The 24268-nt window shown below is 38.2% G+C and overlaps 1 protein-coding gene across 2 annotated transcripts in view; it reads right to left on the bottom strand.

The window, feature by feature from the left end:
- Nucleotides 1-24268, bottom strand: part of GUCY1A2 (guanylate cyclase 1 soluble subunit alpha 2) — a 332057-nt gene that overhangs the window by 106056 nt on the left and 201733 nt on the right. For both annotated transcript variants that reach the window (XM_059179573.1, XM_059179572.1), the window contains exon 6: nucleotides 22277-22420. In XM_059179573.1, coding sequence (XP_059035556.1) covers nucleotides 22277-22420 — 144 coding nt within the window. The remainder of the gene's footprint in view (nucleotides 1-22276; nucleotides 22421-24268) is intronic.

Consider the following 24268-nt stretch of genomic DNA (forward strand, 5'->3'; position numbering starts at 1 on the left):
TGCTGATCTTTTGCTTGGATGATCTGTCCATTTCAGTGAGGGGAGTGTTAAAGTCCCCTACTATTATTGTATTATTGTTGATGTGTTTCTTTGATTTTGTTATTAATTGGTTTATATAGTTGGCTGCTCCCACGTTGGGGGCATAGATATTTAAAATTGTTAAATCTTCTTGTTGGACAGACCCTTTGAGTATGATATAGTGTCCTTCCTCATCTCTTATTATAGTCTTTGGCTTAAAATCTAATTGATCTGATATAAGGATTGCCACTCCTGCTTTCTTCTGATGTCCATTAGCATGGTAAATTCTTTTCCACCCCCTCACTTTAAATCTGGAGGTGTCTTCAGGCTTAAAATGAGTTTCTTGGAGGCAACATATAGATGGATTTTGTTTTTTTATCCATTCTGATACCCTGTGTCTTTTGACAGGGGCATTTAGCCCATTAACATTCAAGGTAACTATTGAGAGATATGAATTTAGTGCCATTGTTTTGCCTGTAATGTGACTGTTACTGTATATGGTCTCTGTTCCTTTCTGATCTACCACTTGTAGGCTCTCTCTTTGCTTAGAGGACCCCTTTCAAGATTTCCTGCAGAGCTGGTTTGGTGTTTGCAAATTCTTTCAGTTTTTGTTTGTCCTGGAAGCTTTTAATCTCTCCTTCTATTTTCAAGGATAGCCTAGCTGGATATAGTATTCTTGGCTGCATGTTTTTCTCGTTTAGTGCTCTGAAAATATCATGCCAGCTCTTTCTGGCCTGCCAGGTCTCTGTGGATAAGTCAGCTGCCAATCTAATATTTTTACCATTGTATGTTACAGACTTCTTTTCCCGGGCTGCTTTCAGGATTTTCTCTTTGTCACTGAGACTTGTAAATTTTACTATTAGGTGACGGGGTGTGGGCCTATTCTTATTGATTTTGAGGGGCATTCTCTGAACCTCCTGAATTTTGATGCTCGTTCCCTTTGCCACATTGGGGAAATTCTCCCCAATAATTCTCTCTAGTATACCTTCTGCTCCCCTCTCTCTTTCTTCTTCTTCTGGAATCCCAATTATTCTAATGTTGTTTCGTCTTATGGTGTCACTTATCTCTCGAATTCTCCCCTCGTGGTCCAGTAGCTGTTTGTCCCTCTTTTGCTCAGCTTCTTTATTCTCTGTCATTTGGTCTTCTATATCACTAATTCTTTCTTCTGCCTCATTTATCCTAGCAGTGAGAGCCTCCATTTTTGATTGCACCTCATTAGTCTCAGCCTGCTACTTCTCCGCCATCTTGACTCCTCCTCGCCCTGTAAAATGTTTGAATAGCCCAACCACTGGTACATTTTGTACTTTTCACTGCAAAGGGTTGATAATGACTCTAATAATAGTTGATGAGAGAAAGGGCTAATTATTCAGTCTTTGATAACTTCAGTGAATTTCACAAGTGGCCTTTAATACATGAAAATGTATACAAATCGGGGCACCTGGGTGGCTTAGTGGGTTAAAGCCTCTACCTTCTGTTCAGGTCATGATCCTAGTGTCCTGGGATTGAGGCCCGCATTGGGATCTCTGCTCAGCGGGGAGCCTGCTCCCCCCCAACCCCAGCCCTCTCTCTGCCTACTTATGGTCTCAGTATGTCAAATAAATAAATAAACTCTTTTTTAAAAATGTAGACAAATCAGGGGCACCTGGGAGGCTCAGTGGGTTAAAGCCTCTGCCTTCAGCTCATGATCTCAAAGTCCTGAGATAGAGCCCCACGTTGGGCTCTCTACTCAGCAGGGAGCCTGCTTCCTCCTCTCTCTCTGCCTGCCTCTCTGCCTACTTGTAATCTCTGTCTGTCAAATAAATAAATAAAATATTAAGTAAATAAATAAATAAATATGTAGACAAATCAAAAGGAAGAATCTGTTCTATTTCCAGAGTCTTGTCATCTTAGGCTACTAGTAAAGGATGTACAGTAGAAATGGACATGATCATTTAATTAAGCCCAGTTTATGAGACTCTTAGGATGTTTTGCTCTCCTTTGGTTAGTGGCATTGATCTGGTCATTAGATTATATCACTTTCCTTTATTTTTTTTTTCCCCTTTTCCACTCTAGTTAGTTAATGTACCGTGGTATATCAGTTTCAGGTGTGTAATCCAGAGATTCTGTATTTCCAAGCATCACCCACCCATCACAATTACTTTTTCATCCCCTTAGGGAGTCCCTTCATCAGACTTGACACAGGGACCTGGTTTCCAATGTGTCTGACTACTTATACCAATAGTATGATGTTACAACCAGGGTCCTAAGCTATGGTTATTAATAGACCACATGCAAACATCACAAAAATTTTCTGGTATTTTAAAAAATAAACTTTGAAAAGACAGATGCACCCCTATGTTTATGGAAGCATTATTTACAAAAGCCAAGATATGGAAGCAACCCACATGTCCATCCATAGTTGAATCCATAAAAAAGATGGGGCATATAAACACAATGGAATATTAGCCACGAAAAAAGAATGAGTGCTTGCCATTCTTGATAGCACAGATGGAATGGGAGGGTAACATGCTCTGTGAAGTAATAGACAAATACCATATGATTTTATTAATATGGGGAATTTAAGAAAACAGGTGAACAAAGGGGAGAAAAAAGAGACAAACCACAAAGACAAACTACAATTCATGGTCTCTAGAAGGAAGGTGGGTAGGAGGATGGGGGAAATAGGTGATGGGATTTAAGAACACACTTATCATGGAGACGAGCACCGAGTAATGTAGAATTATTGACTTATTATATTGTAGACCTGAAACTAACATAACACTGCATACTAAGTATACTTGAATAAAAAACTAAAAGAAAAATATGGGGGAAGGTAGAGGGGTCGTGCAAAATAATCATTAATATATACAAGATAAAGTTATAAAAGTTCACAAATACATTCAATTAGATGCATGTCTAGAAAAAATTATAAACTTTTTTGTTTTAATTTAAAATTTAAAGTCATGAATGACATATCAGATTAAGGGTTAGGATCCAAAATTTATAAAGAATTTATCAAACTCAACACCCAAAGAACAAATAATCCAATCAAGAAAATGGGCAGAAGACATGAACAGACATTTCTGCAAAGAAAACATCCAGATCGCCAACAAACACTTGAAAAAGTGCTCAACATCATTTGGAATCAAGGAAATACTAATCAAAACCACAGTGATATACCACTTCACACCAGTAAGAATGGCAAAAATTAATGAGTCAGTAAACAACAGGTGTTGGCGAGGATGCAGAGAAAAGGGAACCCTCCTACACTGTTGGTGGGAATGCAAGCTGGTGCAGCCACTCTGGAAAACAGCATGAAGGTTCCTCAAAAGTTGAAAACAGAGCTATCCTATGACCCAGAAATCACCCTACCGGGTATTTACCCTAAAGATACAAATGTAGTGATCTGAAGGGTCATGTGCACCCCAGTGTTTATAGCAGCAATGTCCACAATAGCCAAACTATGGAAAGGACCAAGATGTCCATCAACAGATGAATGGATAAAGAAGATGTGAATGGAATACTATGCAGCCATCAAAAGAAATGAAATCTTTCCATTTGCAACAACACAGATGGAACTAGAGAGTATTATGCTGTGCAAAATATGTCAATCACAGTAAGACAATTATATGATCTCTCTGATATGAGGAATTTGAGAGACAAGGTAGGAGGTTGGGGGGTAGGGAGGGAAAAAATGAAAAGATGGGGTCGGGAGGAAGACAAATCATAAGAGGCTCTTAATGTCAGGAAACAAACTGAGGGTTGCTGGGGAGTGGCTGAGTAGGGATAGGGTGCCTGGGTGATGGACACTGGGGAGGTATGTGCTACAGTGAGTGCTGTGAATTGTGTAAGACTGATGATTCACAGACCTGTACCCCTGAAGCAAATAATACATTATATGTTAATAAAAAATTAAATATAAAGTCACGTATGCTCTCCAAATGCTCTAAATGCTATCATTATGGATTTATTTATAGAATGAAATTATATAATAAATTGCATTTTTCTATACCTATTGAGTATCTGGTATCAAACACAGAGTAGTGTCTTGATAAATATTTTAAATGGAATAGCAATGTATGAAAAAACAAAGAATGAGAAAGTATATATTATTGTCTCTATTTGTCAGAATGTATATTCTACATTAGTGTATCAGTTTTAACTTAATTCAACAATATTATAATTGCTTGCAGTATAATGTACAAAGTTGAAGACACAATTCCAAAAATGAACATTCGTACAGTCTAATTCATAATACACAGGAATGTATGTCAACAATTTTTAATGGTAATTCCCAAAAGTTATTATTTTAAATTTGCTGCGCAGCAGGACATTTTACTACAGAGCCCATAATTGGTGACGCTAACACACATAGACAATGCATTTGCAAGACAGTGTATGAAAAATATCAATAGTTAAATGGGACAAAAGTTACAGATTTCCTAAAGCAGCATCAAGTAATTGCCATTAAGAGAATGCAAGTGTCAGTGATGACTTTAGAGGAGCTAATCTGGGCCAGGAAGGATGGAGAGAATAGGAGAAACGAACACACGATGCATTGTAAAGAACAGCAATGAGCCTGGTATACTTAATGCCATAATACTGTGTTGCGATGTTACTTATTCAACTGGATTGAGGTCTGAAAAGATAACCGGGGGACAGACTGGAGGTACTGATGAGGATACAGTCCTTATCTGACAGGAAATCAAGAGCCAACTGAATGGCTTTGTTGTTGTTTGGTCACAAACAGAAGAGCAGAATACGGCATAGTTAGGAAAGCTTTCAAAGAAAATGAAAATTTCAGATTAATGATAGAAGAAATTTTGCTGACACATGGGGATCAGCTGAGGAGGAGAGATGAAAGAAGCAAAGGAGAAAACACTTGAACAAATGACTGGAGAGCAGTATGGAAGCAAAGGTAAAATCATTCGTTTTCCAACAATTCATTCAATTGGGACAGCGAGAGTCTATTGAGAATCAAAATGGCAAGGGGTAAGAGACAACCCCTTTTAAAGATTTAAAAATGTCAGCAAGAGTCACCGAGAAGGGATAGTAAAATAATATCCCGGAAAATTTAGGGACCAAATGCATTCAAAGGTGCGCATTTGTAATGAATATTTAATTACCATGAGTGTGTCATTTTCTCAAAAAATGCTCATTAATTCCAGACCCAGAATGGTATATGCTGGTAGTCCAGTGTGAGGGGGACAAAGAAGGGGGATTAAAAAAGGGGGGGATAAAAACTAGAAGGCTGTTAGGACCATCATTGAGTGCGCTATGGGACGATGGCATCCTGGCTCATTCCGGTGGTTATGGATGGGTTGGACTGTGTCCCACCAAATTCATATGTTGAAGTTCTAAACCCCAGTACCTCAGAATGTAATATAATGTAGGAAATAGGGTCATTGCACATGGAAGTGGTTAAGAAGAGGTCATACTGGAGTAGGGTGGGGTCCTCCAATCCAGAAAGACTGATGCTCTGATAAAAAGAAGAGACTTGGACACAGTCCAACAGGCAATCAGGGAGAACACATGTGGAGACTTGCAGCTACGCTGTCACGGGCCAAAGGACTACAGACGGGACCTTTTCCGAGTGTCGTCAGAGGGACTTCCTGGCCCTGTCAATGCCTTGATTTCAGATTTCTAGCCTCAAAAGTGTGAGACAATAAAGTGCTGGTATTTTAAGACACCCAATTTGTGGTGCTTTGTGACGGCAGCCGCAGCAAACTAACACAGAGGACAAACAGCCAGAAGACAAATTATAGACTGAAAAGTTCTGAATGGATGAAGCTTGGAGGTCACGGTGCTCAGTGGGAATGGGGGACACAAAATGGCGGGAGAACAAGAGACTGTGATAGGGCGGAATGCCAGGAATTAGAGCAGCTCCAGGCAAGGCTGTATGTGGCTTTCTAAGGCGGGTTCTAACAACAGGCTAATGTAGAATTACCATTCATGTGAGCTCATGTTTTTTAAATGTCATCATTTTTCCTTAGAATAGCTTCTTCTAATAAGTTCCTAGTATTTGCAACTTGATTAGGTAAAGTGTCTAAAAATAATTGTTCTGTACTGAATTTCTTCGGTAAATTTGAAGGTGACAACAAATATAAGACATAAGACATATGACAAATGTTCACACCCCAAGACTCAACACGACACTCTACTATTTTCAAAAATAAATGCGTTGTTAGAGAGGAGACGGAAGGGGCATGGGGGACTCAGAAGGGTACTCATGTACTGGTGTTTTGCAAACTAACAACTGACCCAGCCTAACAGTAGGAAAAGCTGAAGGTTAAAAGAAGAAATCGAGTTGTCAACTTTGACCGAGTTCTGCAGGAATAGTTGCCCCCAAAATCATAATGAGAGTCTCTCACAGAAGGAAGACCCAGGAACTAGGAGGAAATAGTTTTTACAAGAATTAAGTGAAATGGTAAAAATGGGACTATTCTGTTAATAGACAGAGATGACACTCAAGAGGTCAAAATAACTGAACTTCCTGACACAGCTTTATATAATGTTTCTTACTTCTTTAATGTAATAACCTCTAAAAGTCAAAAAGACTCCAAGTGATATTTCTTCTAACACAATGAGCCGTTGCTGGGACAAAAAGCAGAAACTGAAAAATTATTTCTCCTGCTTCCGTCTGGCCTTATTTTTCTTCATTAGCTTTCTTGGTAATTCTCAGATGTTGAGATCCCACTGCTAACTAGTTACCTAATTTTTTATACCTGTTTTATTGCCTGTAGAATGAGAGAACTGTCCTTCAAAGTTCCTAATTTTTAAAATCAAAAATTACCAATCGTTAATTATTCATAACCAAATTTCCTAAGCACCCATATAATTATCCTTTTGTAAATGATCTCTGGTTGGTTCTGGCTAAAGTAGATTAGAAGAAAGGAAAAAAGGAAGGAAAGAAGGAAGGGAGGGAGGAAGAAAGTCATTTTATCTCTAGCTTAGTAAAGCCAAAAAGCTGAAATTAAATTAATATTGTATGGTTTTACCAGACGGCAGAAGCACATCGGAAAACATCTGGAATCTTCAGACAAATGTATTTGGCTCTAGAATCTGGCATTAATTGGCCATTTGGATAATGCCAGAGAGCTGGAGAGAAGCGTTCACTTTCAATAATTTTGCAAATCAAAATACTAACCTATTAATGCCCTACTAACTCATCCAACTGAAAATAAGGATCAGTGATTCGGGAGCAAATATTTGAAGTCATAAACAACCCTTGAAGCACTCACCTTAAAAGGAAGCTTTGTCTTTGTTGCTTGTGGCCAATATATTGTGCTCAGACTCCCAACAGAGGACATGGCTTGTATGACTCCTGCTTCCCTGAGCATGCTTTCTTAATCATAAAATAATAAGCATTTTCATAACTTAGAGTTAAAAATAAAGAAATGGAAAAGAACATTTATAGGCAATAATGTTTGGCTATTGCTTGCTATAATAGCATAGCTAGAGTAGAATGGTTTCCATACAGTACAGAATGTTCTGTCTCATGCACAGACATCATCACACTGGATCGTAACCCCATAATAATTCTCAAGGTCAGCATGATGAACAAGTTCTACCTTGTTTCACTATATTTCTGATAGTATCCTTACTAATTTCTGCCTGAAGCGGGTGAAATACGAGCCTGGGATACAGTGAGCACTTGAAGAAGATGTGATTCTGACACAAACACTTAGGAAACAACAGAGGAATGTGAGAAGGTCCGAGAAATGGAGACAACTCTACATTCACGCAAACACCAAAAGTCAGTGCATCCACCTGTACACCAGGTAAGTGACGTGGCAAAAGATGTGCAAACATAAAAGTAGAGTGACTTGTACGATGAAGGGTCAGAGATAGGAAGCGACATCGGGACAAACGAAGACGAGAGAGCGGCTCTCACTATCATAAGGACTAAAGTCTCTACTTGCCCCTTCCCCCCCTTGGTAAAATTTAATTCCATTTACTGAGCATAGATGTCTCGAACATCAAATAAGTCCTATGACTAATAAGACAGTTCGAGTTTGAGGCATCTGGATGCCCGCAAAGAAATACAACAAATGAAGGCAGCAATTTACCAATGCTGAAAGTTTGTCACGAAGAATTATTTTCTGAACTAACTGCCATTAAGTAAATGTAATGCCTTGATCTATTCTTTATATAACAGTTAAACTGATTCTAATACTTTACATTTCTAATTGTATTCCTATGAAAACATTTTAACTGGCATCAATTCCTTCCCATTTAAAATGTATAGTGATGATCTGTAAGTCAATTCGGCGGATATTCATTTCTGCCCGCTTTGCTTTCTTTTATGACCATTACTTTGCCCGCCCTCATTTTCCTGGCCAAATGCCTGTGCACAATTTTGCCAAAGATTTGATGTTCCTCCTCATTTCTAGCCAATAAAATTTTTCTACTCTGTTCAGTTTTAGGCATGATCCACTGATGACTCCTTATGAACGGAATACATCAATGAACATCTGTGCTTTCTTCATTTTGAAACTATATTTATGCTTTTAAGATTACAGATACCTATAAAGAAGGAAAGAAAAGCAGTCTGTGTTAGCACTGCCTGGTAACTACGAAGGACAGTAAAAACGAACGCATAAAGTAATGCATACCCATATGTACAAAGTTTAGGCAAATCTACAACTTCAAGGTGAAAGGTGGAAAAAGCCCCATTTCCTAAGTGAACCGGTCTCAACAATTTTATGCACATTAGTCATTACGATATTACTTCGTGTAAGTAATTCTAACAGACCCCAAGGGAGAATGACAAGCACTTTTATGAAATGGGCAGAGAAAGGGAACATGGTGGTGGTGGTGTGGGGGGTCCCCGGGGTCACGTGGGCTAGGGACGGGGAAAACGACCTCATGAGAAACAGAATAGACAGCAGAGAACACTACACGGGTCTGTGCACCGGTTCCCAAGAAGCAGGACTTGCTTTTTCTCTCTTCCATGTCTGCACCTTTCCTGAGGTGAGCTGCTTGCCAAGCACGTTAAAATAACTACATGCAGGCGACTGACTACTTAACATCACTTTCAGATAAACTAATAATTAAAGCAAACAAGTTGAATGGAATCCTAGAGTCTGAAAATCTGGGCGGCTGATTGCATTTTTGACTGAATGGATTTAAGTGACCAGATGTTATGGTATTGTGTAGACAGAATTTTTACTTAATGAGAGCCAAGAAAAAAGTTGATTAGTATTTGGCACTCCCACCATGGAGTCTGCAACTCGATTATGTAGTCTTGTACATGAGAGACATTCAGTAAATGCTTGCTGGCTGGGTGATCAAACCATTTTACTACATTTTTTCCACTTCCCGTCAGTGCTTTGGTTATCGTAAATATAAAAAAGTGATCTTGGATAACTTAATATACAAAAGAATCAACTGATACCATCTGGAAAATGTTTTTTTTTTTTTTAAGATTTTTAAAATTATTTATTTGGCAGAGAGAGACACAGCAAGAGAGGGATCCAAGCAGGGGGGGGTGGGAGAGGGAGAAGTAGACTTCTTGCAGGGCACGATCCCAGGATCCTGAGATCACGACCTGAGCCAAAGAAAGGCAGACGCTTAATGACTGAGCCACCCAGGCGCCCCATGGAAAAGAATATGTCTTAAAGAACAATATTTCTTTTGGACTCTCTACTATGGTCTTAAATTTCTGTTTTACTGGTTTGGTATTCTTATATTGCCGCAAAGAAGAGATCACATTTTTTTTTTTTTTCAGAAGAAGCTAATATTACAGAAGTTCATATTTCAATATTATTCCAAAATTAATTTTTCCTCCAGAGATTTTGAAATTTTATAGAACTACCAACTTTTGGCTCCCTATTTTTAAATGCAGACATAATTATCCTCATTATTTCGCCATCTTCATGGACAGTTATAGGCAATAGAGTTTACCCCAAATTAGAACGCTTTCAAGTCATTGCACTGCTTCCGGATCTGAACATTTCTTAAGGAAGACAGAAAAGCAGTATTTTTTTTTCCCCAAGGGAAATTACAGTTATTAGCTTAGTCGTAAGATTAGAAAATCATACTCATTATATTGTAGAGGCAGTGGAGGGAGATGGGTAAAGATTGTGGACTTCGAAGTCAAATAGATTTAAATTCTAATTCGGAATCTACTCTTTTTACCTATTTACTCTTATTTGACAGTAAGTCCCTTATCCTGAGGCCCGGTTTTCTCATTTGTAAATAAGGATGGCATCTTATTCATGGTCTGTGATTGTTGTAGGGCTTCCCTGATAATATTCACTATCTGTCTATATCACAGATATGAAGGCATGGTTGTAACACACACGCACACACGTAAGTCACACACATGTACATGCAAACATGTATGTGTACAGACAGATGAGAGAAAGAGTAAGCATGCACACACTCTAGCTCCACATAATGCCAGGCGCATAGTCTGTGCTCGGTGAGAGGCAACTCCTGATGAATGCTGAGATCACAGGGTTGCAGTCGGCATTCTGGTGAGGTTCTGGCCAGTTTGGTATAAAGAAGTTCAAGGATTTCTTTTTTTTCTTTTTTTTTCCAAAGCAGACAGATTCATGTTCAAATTTAGTTCTGCAATTGACCAGCTGCATTATCTTGGCCAAATCATATAAAGTTCTATCTATTTATTTATTTGATAGACAGAGAGCACCAGTAGGCAGAGCAGCAGGCAGAGGGAGAAGCAGGCTCCCCGCTGAGCATGGAGCCCAACGTGGGACTTGACCCCAGGACCCTGAGATCATGACCTGAGCCGAAGGCAGACGCTTCACCCACTGAGCCACCCGGGTGCCCAAATCATGTCAACTTCTGAGTCTCAAATTCTTTAAATGTAAAATAAGATTAAAGAATTAAATGTATGTGGCAGGGTTTTGGGTGTGGGCAGGATTAAAAGGGATGAATTATGTATAAAGCCTCTGGCATGAAGTCTGAAGATGATGTTGTATGAAAGACATACAATACATAGGTTATTTTTTCCGGGATCATACACAGATTCTTTAGCCCCTGACATTTTATTTCATCTTTAAAATATATAAAAACTGTACCTGGGAGCTTCACAGGACTGGTGCATAGACTGAATGAGACGGTACATAAACTATCAACAAGCTTCCAGCACATACTTGGTTTTCATTGTCTTTCTACTCCACTTCTGTAGGTCCATACAAAATCTACAGCCACTACAATAATGTAGGTCCGAATGTACAGCAACAATAGCTTGAATATTCTAAGAAGGATTTAAGTCTTTGCCAAATATTTTCAAGAACCTGACAAAAAGTGCTCACTCAAGATGGAAACAGTACTGTGAAAAATCCACGTGTCTGTTTCCACTCAGTAACCCAGTCATTCACTTATAGGTGTGGGTTCCATAGCCTGTAGTTTCTGGGAGGGTCAGGGCCATATCTGGCTTAATCGCCCTTACATCCCCAGTGCCTAACCAGTGGTCCAGAAAATAATAAGTATTCAGAAAACATTTGTTGAACACGAATAAAAGTTACTCCTGGCAATGCTCCAGCCAGGACCACACAGAATTAGCCAACTGCAGACTGCCTCCAAAGAAAAAGGCTTTCAGCTCCTGAGACATTCAGAGCAGAGTCTAGGCCTATGTTCCCAGCAACCTGCTGATTACCGGTCATTTGACCATCAGAATTACTCTGTTCCTTCAACCTCACCAAGGCCCCCTGCTAGGAACTATTTGCAAGTATTTTGGACATTGCCATCAGAACCACCATATGTCCCCCAAAGACTGCAATCTGAATTCAACAGGTTTTACTAAATCTATTTTTTTTAAAGATTTTATTTATTTATTTGACAGAGAGAGATCACAAGTAGGCAGAGAGGCAGGCAGAGAGAGAGAGAAGGAAGCAGTCTCTCTGCTGAGCAGAGAACCCGATGCGGGACTCGATCCCAGAACCCTGAGATCATGACCTGAGCCGAAGGCAGAGGCTTAACCCACTGAGCCACCCAGGCACCCCTAAATCTATTTTTTATGGTCGGATTAACCTTTGAATGAGCACATTAAAGGCAAATGATAAAGCAGAATAATTTCTTAGAATGGACACTACGTGTAAATTTGCTGTTGTAACATTTATACACAAGGTGACAATTTCTGATGCAGTGGGAAGCATTACAAATGTGCAGAAATCAATTCAGCCATTAGGAAAAAGCAAGAGTTGCTAGGAAACCACGCTCCAAATAAGGAATACTATAGTGGTGACCCAGACAATTAACATATGCCGGACATGGCTTCAACACAAGGCACAACAGATTTTTTCAAAGCGTTCCTGACACACTGAATGGTTCCTACCAGATTTGCAACTCAGGCGATTCAGGATTAGTTGCCTTTCTGGCCAGAACAGGAAAATGCAAAATCAAAGTGAGTTAAACACGATGGGAGATGTTTCCTAGGACTTCCCAAGTCTCTTCTGTGTATTTCGGAGGCAGGCGTGTCTATGGTACAAAGTCACCTAACTTCATTTCACCGAATAAAGTCCATTCCATCTTAAAAGAATTTACTTTTCAAGTCTGTAAACTCTATTTCTGGGTGTTTGTATAGTCACAGAAAAAAAAAAAAAACATAAAAGCCTTTAAGAATATGCAACACAATTCAATATGTGGTGACGATTTGTCGGTAAATTACAGGTGGCCGGACTCTCTCCCCCGAGTCAGGTTTCAGAGGCCATTTTACCTCCTGTAGTTTTGGAAATGAAGAAAAAAAAATTACTTCAAAGCAATCTTTAAATTTGTATTTGGAGCTAGATATTAGATTTCAAGATAGGATTTCTGTTTCTGGTTTGTCATGCTAATAGTGGGGTTAGCACACAGAGAGCACGTTACTCTCGTACACATTAGTCCATCTTGCTACTTTCACATCATTCTTGGTCTTCTAAGATTCGCGCTGCTGGTGTTGGCATACGTGAATGCCCCAATTAACTCTAAAAGAAATTAAGTTCAATTGGCAGTGAAAGATAAACACCACATCAAGGACTAATTATGGACTCTACAGTCGCTAACTGAACATATGAAAAAAATAAAGAAAAGCTTTTGTAGCAGCAATAAATAAATAACAAAAGCTCTCTTGTTTAATAATGCCAGAGAAAGAAACCATATTCTAAAAATATAATAGGCTAACTTACTCCCCCAAAATGGGTTGGCAAAATCACAAATTAGTGTCTTTCTTAGGGGCAAGACTTGGCAAACAAAGATTCGTATTCATTCCATAAAACTCAGATAAACAAAAACATGAGCTCCCTAACTACTCGGAGGCTCTACACTTCTAAACATACCACATAAGAATCAACTAAAAATAAAATAAAATTTAAAAAAAAAGAAAAAAGAAAAAGATTGCACCAGAATCTAAATCAACTCATTACTTTGTTCACTGAGAAAGTCTGATGATTATCAGGTAAACTGGACAGTGTGTTTCATAACATACCAAGAATTGTGTTATATAAAAGTTAATGCATTAAAGATTCTGCTATTAAATTTTTTAAAAAAATGAATGCATTTTCCAACATAATTTTTAACCTCCTCTTAGGACATTGTACAAACACACCTGACCTGGGAGGCACGCTCTCTGCAGACAGCCTACAGCAAATGAAACGGATTATAACCTCTTGAAGAGTGTTTACCCCATAGTGATACTACCTAACAGCAACTTTATAAAACATTTAAACTATGTCTCCACGAAGGAATGCATTTCTCTTCTGAAAATGTGCAGGTGTGAAGACTGGTACACAAAAACAAGGTACACAATTTTGTATTTTTTTATGCACAGTTTCATGCAAATCAATTTAGCGCTCCCTTCCATTGTCTGGTTTTGTTTTCCCTTTCACAAACTTACTATTGCTATTTTTTTCACGCAGCGAAAACAGGCAAATACTTTCACAAAAGGACTCCTTGGAAAATCTCTTTGACAAAAATCATAACAAAACTCTTCAGCAAGACCAGCACTTTCCAAAGTGTGAGCCTGATAAACTACTTTTTTCACAGATTGAAAAGGCTATCAATAGTCTTAATTAAATTATATTAGAATCAATCATGATTAAAGATAAAAGCCAAAATCAACTAGTAAGGGAATTCCATCTCATTGCACAAATAATAGTGTCTATTAAATCATTAGGCCAACATTTTGTAGGAGGATTGTACGGCAGTAAGCATACGCTATCACAGCTCAGTACTTCAGTATTGCGCCAGAAGAGAATTCTGTGATGAAAACAAATATCTGGCACAACATATAGAAATAACCAGTAAGCGCAGAAAACACAACCTTTAAGTTCAAAGACTACCGTGTGAAAAAACGTAAATATAACATTTTGAAATATGTGTCTTCTGCATTAAAATCCACAATAAACAAAGGGAATGTAAGCAGAAAAAAGGATGCAGTAAATTGGCTGGTGGACATGTCTGATCGGTCCGGCTGGTGATTCTAATTTCTGAAACAGGGAAGGAAGCACAGCCATCCCCCGCCCACGCACGCAGCACTGAGCTTACCTCTCTCACTTAATAATTTTAAAAATTAATCATTTTGGATGGAATATCTCTAAAACACATTACTCATTTCCATTCTCTTGAAGGGGACATCTAATACAAGTTCACCTGTTGACTACAGCCATGAAAAGTCTAATTTATTAGGTAATGGGATACTCAAGCAGTAAGAAAAATTAGACAACGTGAAATTTATTCACCCCACTTCCATTTAATAAGTCTGTGGTGCGCAGAAATTAGGAGTGCTTGTTAGCTAGATTTCTTATTCTTTTTTTCAACTGTAAAACGGAACTAACAGCAATACAGTCCTCCTTGATCTGAGACTCAGAAGAGCTATTACCTGGCAAGGCCTTGGATCAGTGCTGCCTGGCATACGGTTAAGTGTTTCAGTAGATGTTTATTTATCGTCACTCTGCAACAGACAGTTTAAATACAGTTGGATGTTTTTATCTTTTCTGTTTAAAAATAATATTATCTGTGATGTGGGTTGGAAATAGGCACAAATGTAGATTAGTGAGGATGAATCGTTATTAGTAAAATAAAACTGATCAAAACGTACATGACTTTGAACATCTGTTTCTAGTAAGAGCAGTTATATCATCTCAACACCCCTTGGCAGGTCAGCTCACAAGGCACTGAAAGAATCTTACACCAAGATAGGGAGGGGAATGAACGTCAAGGAGAAGTGAGCGCGACATCAGTGTGATTGTCTCCTGTGGGCATCTTCTGATTTCAGAAGGGTTAAGGAACTGAGCAGGACATTTGGTACTGCAGCAGGGCTTGCGGAACCGTGGAGACCAGATCCAGAGTCTGAGGACTGAGAGGGAGAAGGCTTGGTAAACCCGCCATACTCTGAGATGAGACCTCAAAGCCAGCACCAAAGGTAGGAGGGTGCTACCAGAAACAGAAGGTGAATCACAGTAAGCTGGCCCCCCCAGAAAATACATCCAAGCATTAAATCATCTGATCCCTGTTGTTAGAGCTCCTACAACTCTTTACACCAGAATAACACAGAAAATTTCCCCACAGGAGGGAAATTATTTCTACAGTATTTTTATACGCAATCGCTAACTCTCCAACAAAAAATATCAATAATTTAGGCACAGAAGAGATGTAACATGGCCAAAAATTAAGTGAAAGGACAGATAATATAATGGACCACAAGACTCTAGAGAAGAGATTTATCAAGCCAAGAATTTAAAGGTAACTGCAGCTGACAGAGTCAAGGAAATATAAATAAAAACAGTATGAAAATTTTTGTCAGATGAGTGGGGACTTAAACAACTGCACACTGCTGTCACGTGAAGTGTGAAGTGGATGGGTTGAACAGAGAAGTTTCATAACCAGCTGAGGGGAGTATTAGTGAGAGGACCTGGGCAGAAGATAAAGACTCGAGTTCTAGTAATTAAACAGCAGCACATGACGGAGGAGACTCTATTATCACCTCATTTACTGGTAAACTCTCAATGAATAAACACATTCTTCACAAAACAGAAACCTCTTTCTAGTACCAATAAATACACTGAACGGAACAGATTAGCAAATATATTTAGCCATAAATTTCGCCGGTAAAATCACTATACTGTAAGTACTATAAAAAACTTCTATAGTAATTTTGTGCATTATTCCCGCAATAAAACAGTCATTTACTAAAATTATAACTATTTGCGTTACCTAAAAGATCAAAAGTAATTTCAAAGGTATCTACTGCATAAACGTGGGATGTGAGAATAGTTGGGCTCCGTGTCCCAACAGTGAATTCACATAATGCCTAACTAGTTCTTTCTGACCCCTTAGGGTTAAGTTCTGGAGGTAGAACATTTCAAGTAAGTATACATACTTCAGGTTAAAAGCACGAACTACAATTTTATCCATAAACAATTATCAATAGTTTTTCTTTTTTTCTAAATACAGTCTTGGGCCTTATTCTCATGGGGTTAATTTAATACTCCCAATATCTGCAAAGAATAAATCCCTCCAAATATGAAAGTAACAATATCAGACTTCCTTTATAAATAATAAGCATTTAAAAATTAGAGAATTATTTCATAATCTCAAGAAATCCTATAAGCTCATTAGAAGACGAAGTTGAAGCTTAAAGGAGGTACAATTTACTTTATTACATGCAAATTGTAACTGTATGTAAATTGTGTGTTAATATTCCTGCTTTTGGACTAGGCAGTTAGAAATGATTCACAGCATTTCCCTAATCTGCAATTAAGATTGCTAAACATATTAGTATTACAACACGTCAACATGTTCATACATTGTTTTTTTAAGTCTCTTTCACCATCTCTGTATAATTGCCTCATTACATAAAATGTACCGTGTTCTCTAAATGGATGAAGCAAATTTGAATCTGTGTGCCTCCCATCCAAGTACTAACCAGGCCCGACCCTGCTTAGCTTCCAAGATCAGACGAGATCGGGCGCGTTCAGGGTGGTATGAATCTGTGTGCCTATATGATAAAATTCGATGAAAATATTTTTTAAAAACTGAAGTCCCAAAGTAAAACCCAGATAGTCGGACACACTAACTCAATCTTCTTCAAAAGCCTTAAGTCATGAAAATGCCACTTGTCTTCCCAAAATATATATAATCACATTTCCTACTCAATTCTCAGTTCAGCTTCTCTTTCCCTATTAACATTTTCATTTTCAAGGAATAAAGCGTAGGCAGTGATAAATATTTTGTAATAGTCATTAAATAGTGGCTAAATTATTAATGAAAGTTAGTCTTTCTGCCTTAAAAACTATTCAAAATACTTTGGTAAGATTAGGGTCACAAGGCTAAAGAACAGCATGAAATCATACAATTTTCTAGTAAAATCACAATATGGCTAGCTCACAGGAGAAAGAATATAAATTTGGTATTACTTTTTGTCAAGTGTCTACTCTTGAAGATGTAAGAAAATCAGATTTCCTCCAGGGAGGGAAAAAATGGAGTAAGAATAATGCTGACACTTCTATAAATTCAGCCAATAGAATAAACACTGTATTGAGAAAGTATTAAAAATGCTTATCATCATTTTTAAAAGGACTCTTAATTAAAATCACTTTGGCTGGTCTTTCAGATTTGTTAAATAAATAGACCATGTTTGTATGCTTTGTAGATAGACCTGTGGTCTATCTGTATAGACCTGTGGTCTATAACTAGCCTCTGAGTTTCACTATTTATAAAGACTAATTTGCTTGAGTATCACAAAGTGAATAAATGAAATTATGTTCTTTTTTCACTTTCAAAAAATTTTTAAGTAACCCATTTTTACAGTTAGTGATTCAAGGACATTACCAGTCATTTGGGAGTAATTATAAATGGTAATTCAGGTACCTAATTTCCTGTCATGAGGGGTGCCTGGAAGGTTTATAAAGTCATGTAAACATTATCAATTTATTTTTCAAAATATGAGAGGTTTGGGGAAGTTTTCTTTTGAGTAATTCTTGCAGCTCAAAGAGCTTAAATTTTAAACAGCCTAAAACTTACACAGCTGGAAGTAAACAGTCAGCTGATCACATAACAACCCTACTGCACGCCCAAGCATTTTTAATAAAAGATTCTTTCAATAAGTCTAGAAATGTTCCCATGGTACCAAATTAGAAGCCAATTCAAAGTCAAATTAATATGCCAAAAACAATCCCAAACCACACAAATAATATGAATTAGTAATGAAGCTAAAATTATTAAGGTGGTTTTATGATTTTGCACTCTCTCTCTGCATTCTTATTAAATCTTTATAGACATTTCCCCTTCTGATTTAATAAGACTATCTAATTCATAAGACAGAGTAATGTTATATCCCGCAAATGAAAATAGGGATGAGCCCATGAGAAACACCATTTGCTCTATGGTCATTTAAATTTGCTTTGACAGGGCTGAATCAATACAAACCTTCTATCTCCTATAAAAGAAAATCAACGTAGAAAAACAACCCTGGGCAAGACTGCCCAGGTAGTATTCTTGAAAATTTAAGAACTGATAGGAATTCAATCTGGAGTGTGTATATTTGGACCTGGCAGCATATCTGAGGCTGTATCCTTCCTGTTTGTTTTCGCTGCCCATGGGAGAAGTGTCGTGCACACACTCGAATAACTTGTTAATTACGTCCTGAGGGGAGTAAAACTATTTTTTCAATGCTCCATGCTTTCCTATTTTCACTACTGATAGGAATGGTTAGAAAACTCTTTCTGCATTAAAAAAATCCCCAAATGTAAATGTATTGTATACACAGCAGCGGTAAAAGGAGTCATTCTGTCCTCAACCCCTGCCTGCACCCTCCCGAATGAACCCTGCCCCAATCTTCTTCCTCTCCCTTGGAGGGAAGCACCACGTTGAATTTGTATGAATCATTCACTTTTTTATCCCTTACACCTTCCCACTGATGTGGATATTTCTAAATAACATATTGTTTCAATGCCCCCAGTTCTGAAACTTACTTAAATGGAAAAATACTATAGCATTCTTCTATGATTTGCTTCTTTTGTTCACTGGGAAGTTCTGACATCCATCCATGTAGTCACTTTCCCAACTGTATGGTATACATGGCATGGATCTATCACAGTCAATCTACTCTATTGGACAGTTATTTGACTTATTTCCATTTGAGGCACCTATCAAAGTACTGCTGTGAACACTCTTAGGACTTCTGCCACACCTCCTCCTACTTCCCTAGGCAAACACCTAGGGAAGGGATTGTTGTGTGGTAGGCAAAGCACAAATGAAACTTCCCTAGTAAATGTCACGGACACAGCACCATTCACACTGCCACCAGCTGTACATGATTTCCTGCTGCTCCAGACCCTCGCTGACAATTGCATGGTCATGGCTTCAAAGCTGAACCAAACTAGTAGGTGGGAAAGTAGGGTGCCATCAGTATGCATCCTTTCACTTACTCATGAGGTTAAGCAAAGATACTTTAAGTGGTTAAATATGTTGCAAAAATATTCTCCTAGGGGTGCCTGGATGACTCAGTTGGCTCAGATCACGATCCCAAGATTCTGGGATCAAGTCCCACAATGGGCTCCCTGCTCAGCGAGGAACCTTTACCCTCTGCCCATCCTCCTACTTGTGCTAATAAACAAACAAAATCTTTTTAAACTATTCTCCTAGTCTGTGGTTATCTTTTTTTAAAATTTTTTTTATTTTTTATAAACATATATTTTTATCCCCAGGGGTACAGGTCTGTGAATCGCCAGGTTTACACACTTCACAGCGCTCACCAAAGCACATACCCTCCCCAATGCCCATAACCCCACCCCCTTTCTCCCAACCCCCCTCCCCCCAGCAACCCTCAGTTTGTTTTGTGAGATTAAGAGTCACTTATGGTTTGTCTCCCTCCCAACCCCATCTTGTTTCATTGATTCTTCTCCTACCCACTTAAGCCCCCATGTTGCATCACCACTTCCTCATATCAGGGAGATCATATTTTTATCCTTTTAAGGTGTTATCTGATAAACAGGAAGGTTTTAACTTTAGTGTAGTAAGACTTACATATATTTTCCTTTACAATTTAATAACTTTTAACTAGAGTGGTTTATGAAAAAATTTATTCCTTCCACTAAGTTAAAAACTCCAAATTATAGATTTATTGTTTAATAGTATGACCCTTCATAATTAACCCAACTGGGATTACTTAATGTACAGACTCATGAAGTAGAGATCCAGTTTTAATACTTCTGTGCATGTGCATAACCAGCTCTTCCCAACCCTTCCTGGAACAGCCTATCCTTTGCCTAGTTAAAATGTCACCTTTGTCATTTAGTCACTTCCCCTTTCTCTGATGCAGTATGGCAGTATCAAGACATGTTTAGTTTGTTTTTTTTTTTTTTGACTTTAATTTTTTTTATTTTTTATAAACATATATTTTTATCCCCAGGGGTACAGGTCTGTGAATCACCAGGTTTACACACTTCACAGCACTCATCAAATCACATACCCTCCCCAATGTCCATAATCCCACCCCCTTCTCCCAAACCCCCTCCCCCCGGCAACCCTCAGTTTGCATGTTTAGTTTTTAATTCTTATGATTTACCTTCGTAGAATCCCTTTAGGATTACTGTGTCTGAGAACTGATTAATGTCTTTTAATTGTTCCAGAAAAAAATCCCTTTTATGCATTCCCTCTGTACCTACATTTGGAAGCCCAACTGAATATTCATTTTTACACTCTGTACTCTATACCTCCCACATATTTTATATTTTACATTATCTTTATTATCAATATTACCTATATTACATTTTATCTATTACATTACATTTTTATCTATATTAGATATATTTTTATCTATATTATCTGTATTACATTATCTATATTACATTTTTAACTCTCTGGACCTAATTATGGGTAATTTCCTCAGTTCTCACTTCCAGAGTACTAATTTTTCCTTTGGCTGTGTCTACTTTTAAACTCAACCACTGACCATTTTCTTTCTGAAGTATTATGTTGCTGGCTTAGCAGTCCTCTGGTTCTTTTTCAAATCTACAGTTCCTGCCTCATATTATTAAGATTCTTCTTTTTTTCTTTAATTATATCAAACACTGTCATTTTGATTTCCTCTGAAAATTTTAATATCTGACAACACTTCACTGTTTTTCTTATCTGTTGTTCCCACTCGGTCTCACCATAATACTTTGAATTCTTTTGAGAAGGTGTGGGTTTGGGGTTTTTTTGGGGGGTGGTGGTGAAGGGGTTGTTTTGTTTTTAGTATTAGCCATTCATTTCCCAGAGTGTTTACCTGTGGAAATTCTTTGAAGATGGGATCGAAGCTGACTTCCTCCAGAAAAAAAGTGCTGTTTTAGTTTCCTGTTATCAAAGCTCATGACAGCAGCTACTCTAAATTCACCCTTAGATTTTGTCAGTTCACACATGTAATAAGGTAACTGGCATGTTTCTTTCCCAATATTGCTTATGTTTGAGAGATGCTCAATAGGTTTAAACATGCTAAATAGTGTTAAATATTTCTTTACATTTTTAAAAGCACTTTAATAATTTTAGTCAGAAGGGGCACTCAGAATATCTAATTTGCCATAACTCCAGAATCAGGAACGTACCACATTTTGAGGCTTTCTTTTGTCTATATTTTTAACTCAAGATTGATGAGCTATTATAAAAGGACCACCTTACATTCATGGTTACTTCTCCAAATGCACAATTTCTGGTTTATAAGAGTTCACAGTGATAATACTCTTGGGATCCATGGGGTCCTGGCAAGACTACAGGCAGGTGACCTCATCCATTCTTTGAGGCAGATCTTAGGTTGTGGAAAGCCATCAGTACCAAAAGGAGTCCAGTGTACCTGGAGATAATTATCTACCACTTCTAAATTTTCTTAGTTACTGGCTCCAACCTTCAAGCTCTGCCACATTAAAAAAAAAAAATGCAGAAGTAACCCTGAGTGCAGAGGCTTCATGAGGAACACCTGTACACTACCTGAAAGATAAGATCTGCCATTTTCTTTCCTCTTCATTTTGTGCTTTTTTGGGTTATCTCTCCAATTCTGATTCTCACTACCATCCTTGCTTGGCAGTGTTGAGTTGGTCACTGACAAGTGTTCCCTTGGTCTAGTCCTTTAGCTCTTTCTTTTCTCAATGGTGATGAGCCTTTCACATACATTTTCCCATTTCTGACATCATTCCTTGTGTTCTTTCCCTGGATCTATGAGTTATCTCTAGTTAACCTCATCTTTGAGTAATCTACTTGTCTAATGTGTAAGTTACGTAGGTAGAACTCAGAATGGGATGTCTTGCCCCTCCCAGTAAAAGGTATGTTACTACTCAAATCAAATTGCAGAGAGGGTTACCTGAATTGGTCTTCCATCAGGTGTCAACACCTCTTCTGAAAGCTCCATCATCTTGAGGGCCATCAGAGCGATGGGCTTGGCGTGGCAGAGGCTTTTCCGGTGGAGTCCTGCAGCAACACAGTAGGCATCACCTATTGTTTCCACCTGCAACCAGCAGACAAATCAAATGCAAACATATGATAATGAGCCAGAAGAGAAATCATTAGTTATGTGCAATCACAAATGTTGCTGAAAACATGTCAGCAGAACATCAATAAATTAAGCAATTAGACAACTGAGTGTAATCACAGCAGAGTTTGCAAACAGCTACCGTCAAACACAGTCATCACTCTAGGGCTGTTCATCAACGTTATCACCATAGATGATCATTGAAATTGGGAACAACTGGAATACAGAACAATTATACTACACACACACACACACACACACACACCACACACCACACACAAACAAACAAAAAACTGCCAGTATTTTGCCTGACCAATTTCCAAATAATGACCTTGTACAAATCCACTCTCTTGTTTCCTTCAAACTTCCAATATTGCTTATGTTTGAGAGATGAGAAGCTGAAGTGAAGAAACCCATACATAATCTTACAATTAAAGACTTGGGTGCCTGGGTGGCTCAGTGGGTTAAGCCGCTGCCTTCGGCTCAGGTCATGATCTCAGAGTCCTGGGATTGAGTCCCGCATCGGGCTCTCTGCTCAGCAGGGAGCCTGCTTCCTCCTCTCTCTCTCTCTGCCTGCCTCTCTGCCTACTTGTGATCTCTCTCTGTCAAATAAATAAATAAAATCTTTTAAAAAAAAAAAAAAAGACTTAACAGATACTACCAGAGTTTTTTCAGACCCTATTCTAATTTTATTGTCAGCATCCATTCTGAATATTCATTGCTTTTGTTAAATAGATTAAGTATTTACCCCTGGGTAAAATCCCCAAATTTCCAAAGCATAAAGCACAGTATAAAAACTAGGCACAACTAATTTTCAGAGGAAAGTACTCTAATTATCTAAAGTATATGGTGGTATACTATTGGATACTTTGCAAATGATATAAGTAATAAGGGGTTAATATCCAAAAAATATAAAGAACTCCCACAACCGAACACTAAAGAACCCAAATAATCTGATATAAAAATGGGCAGAGGACTGCATGAAACACTTTCCCCCAAAAAAAACATATAGACGGTCAATACACCCATGAAAAAATGCTCATCATCACTCATCATCAGGGAAATCCAAATCGAACCTACAATGAGATACCACCTCACACCTGTAAGAACGGCCCAAATAAAAAAGACAAGAAGTAACAAGTGCTGATGAGGATGTGGAGAAAGAGGAACCCTCATGCACTGTTGATGGGAATGTGTATTGGTGCAGCCACTGCAGAAAACAGTATGAAGGATCCTCAAACACTCAAAGATAGAAACCCCATATGATCCAATAGTTCCACTGTTGGGTATTTACCGAAGGCAAAGGAAAATACTAATTCAAAAAATATATGCACATGAATGTTTACTGCAGCATTATTTACAGAGTCAAGACATAAAGGCAACCTAAGTGTCCATCAGTAGGTGAAAAGATAAGGAAAACATAGGATATATACACCCTAGAATATTACAAGCCATAGAAAAGATGGGATTGTGCCATTTGAGGCAACACGGACGGACCTAGAGGGTCTTATGCTAAGTGAAAGTAAGTCAGAGAAAGACAAATACCTTATGATTCAAATCATAAGTGGAATCTTAAAAAAATGAATAAACAAACAAAAAGCAGAAGCAGAACTATAAATATAGAGGGCTATTGGTTGCCAGAGCGGAAGGGGAGGGAAGGTGGGTAAAATGGGTGAAGAGGAGCGGGAGATAGAGGCCTCCAGTAAGGAATGAGTAAGTGAAGGGAATTAAAAGAACATGAGGAATACAGCAATGCAACGGGCAGCTACACTGTGGTCAGCACAGCACCATGTATAAACCCATCAAATCACTCCGCTGAATACC

The sequence above is a fragment of the Mustela lutreola genome, chromosome 1 (genome assembly GCF_030435805.1).
Source record: "Mustela lutreola isolate mMusLut2 chromosome 1, mMusLut2.pri, whole genome shotgun sequence".
NCBI lineage: Eukaryota > Metazoa > Chordata > Mammalia > Carnivora > Mustelidae > Mustela > Mustela lutreola.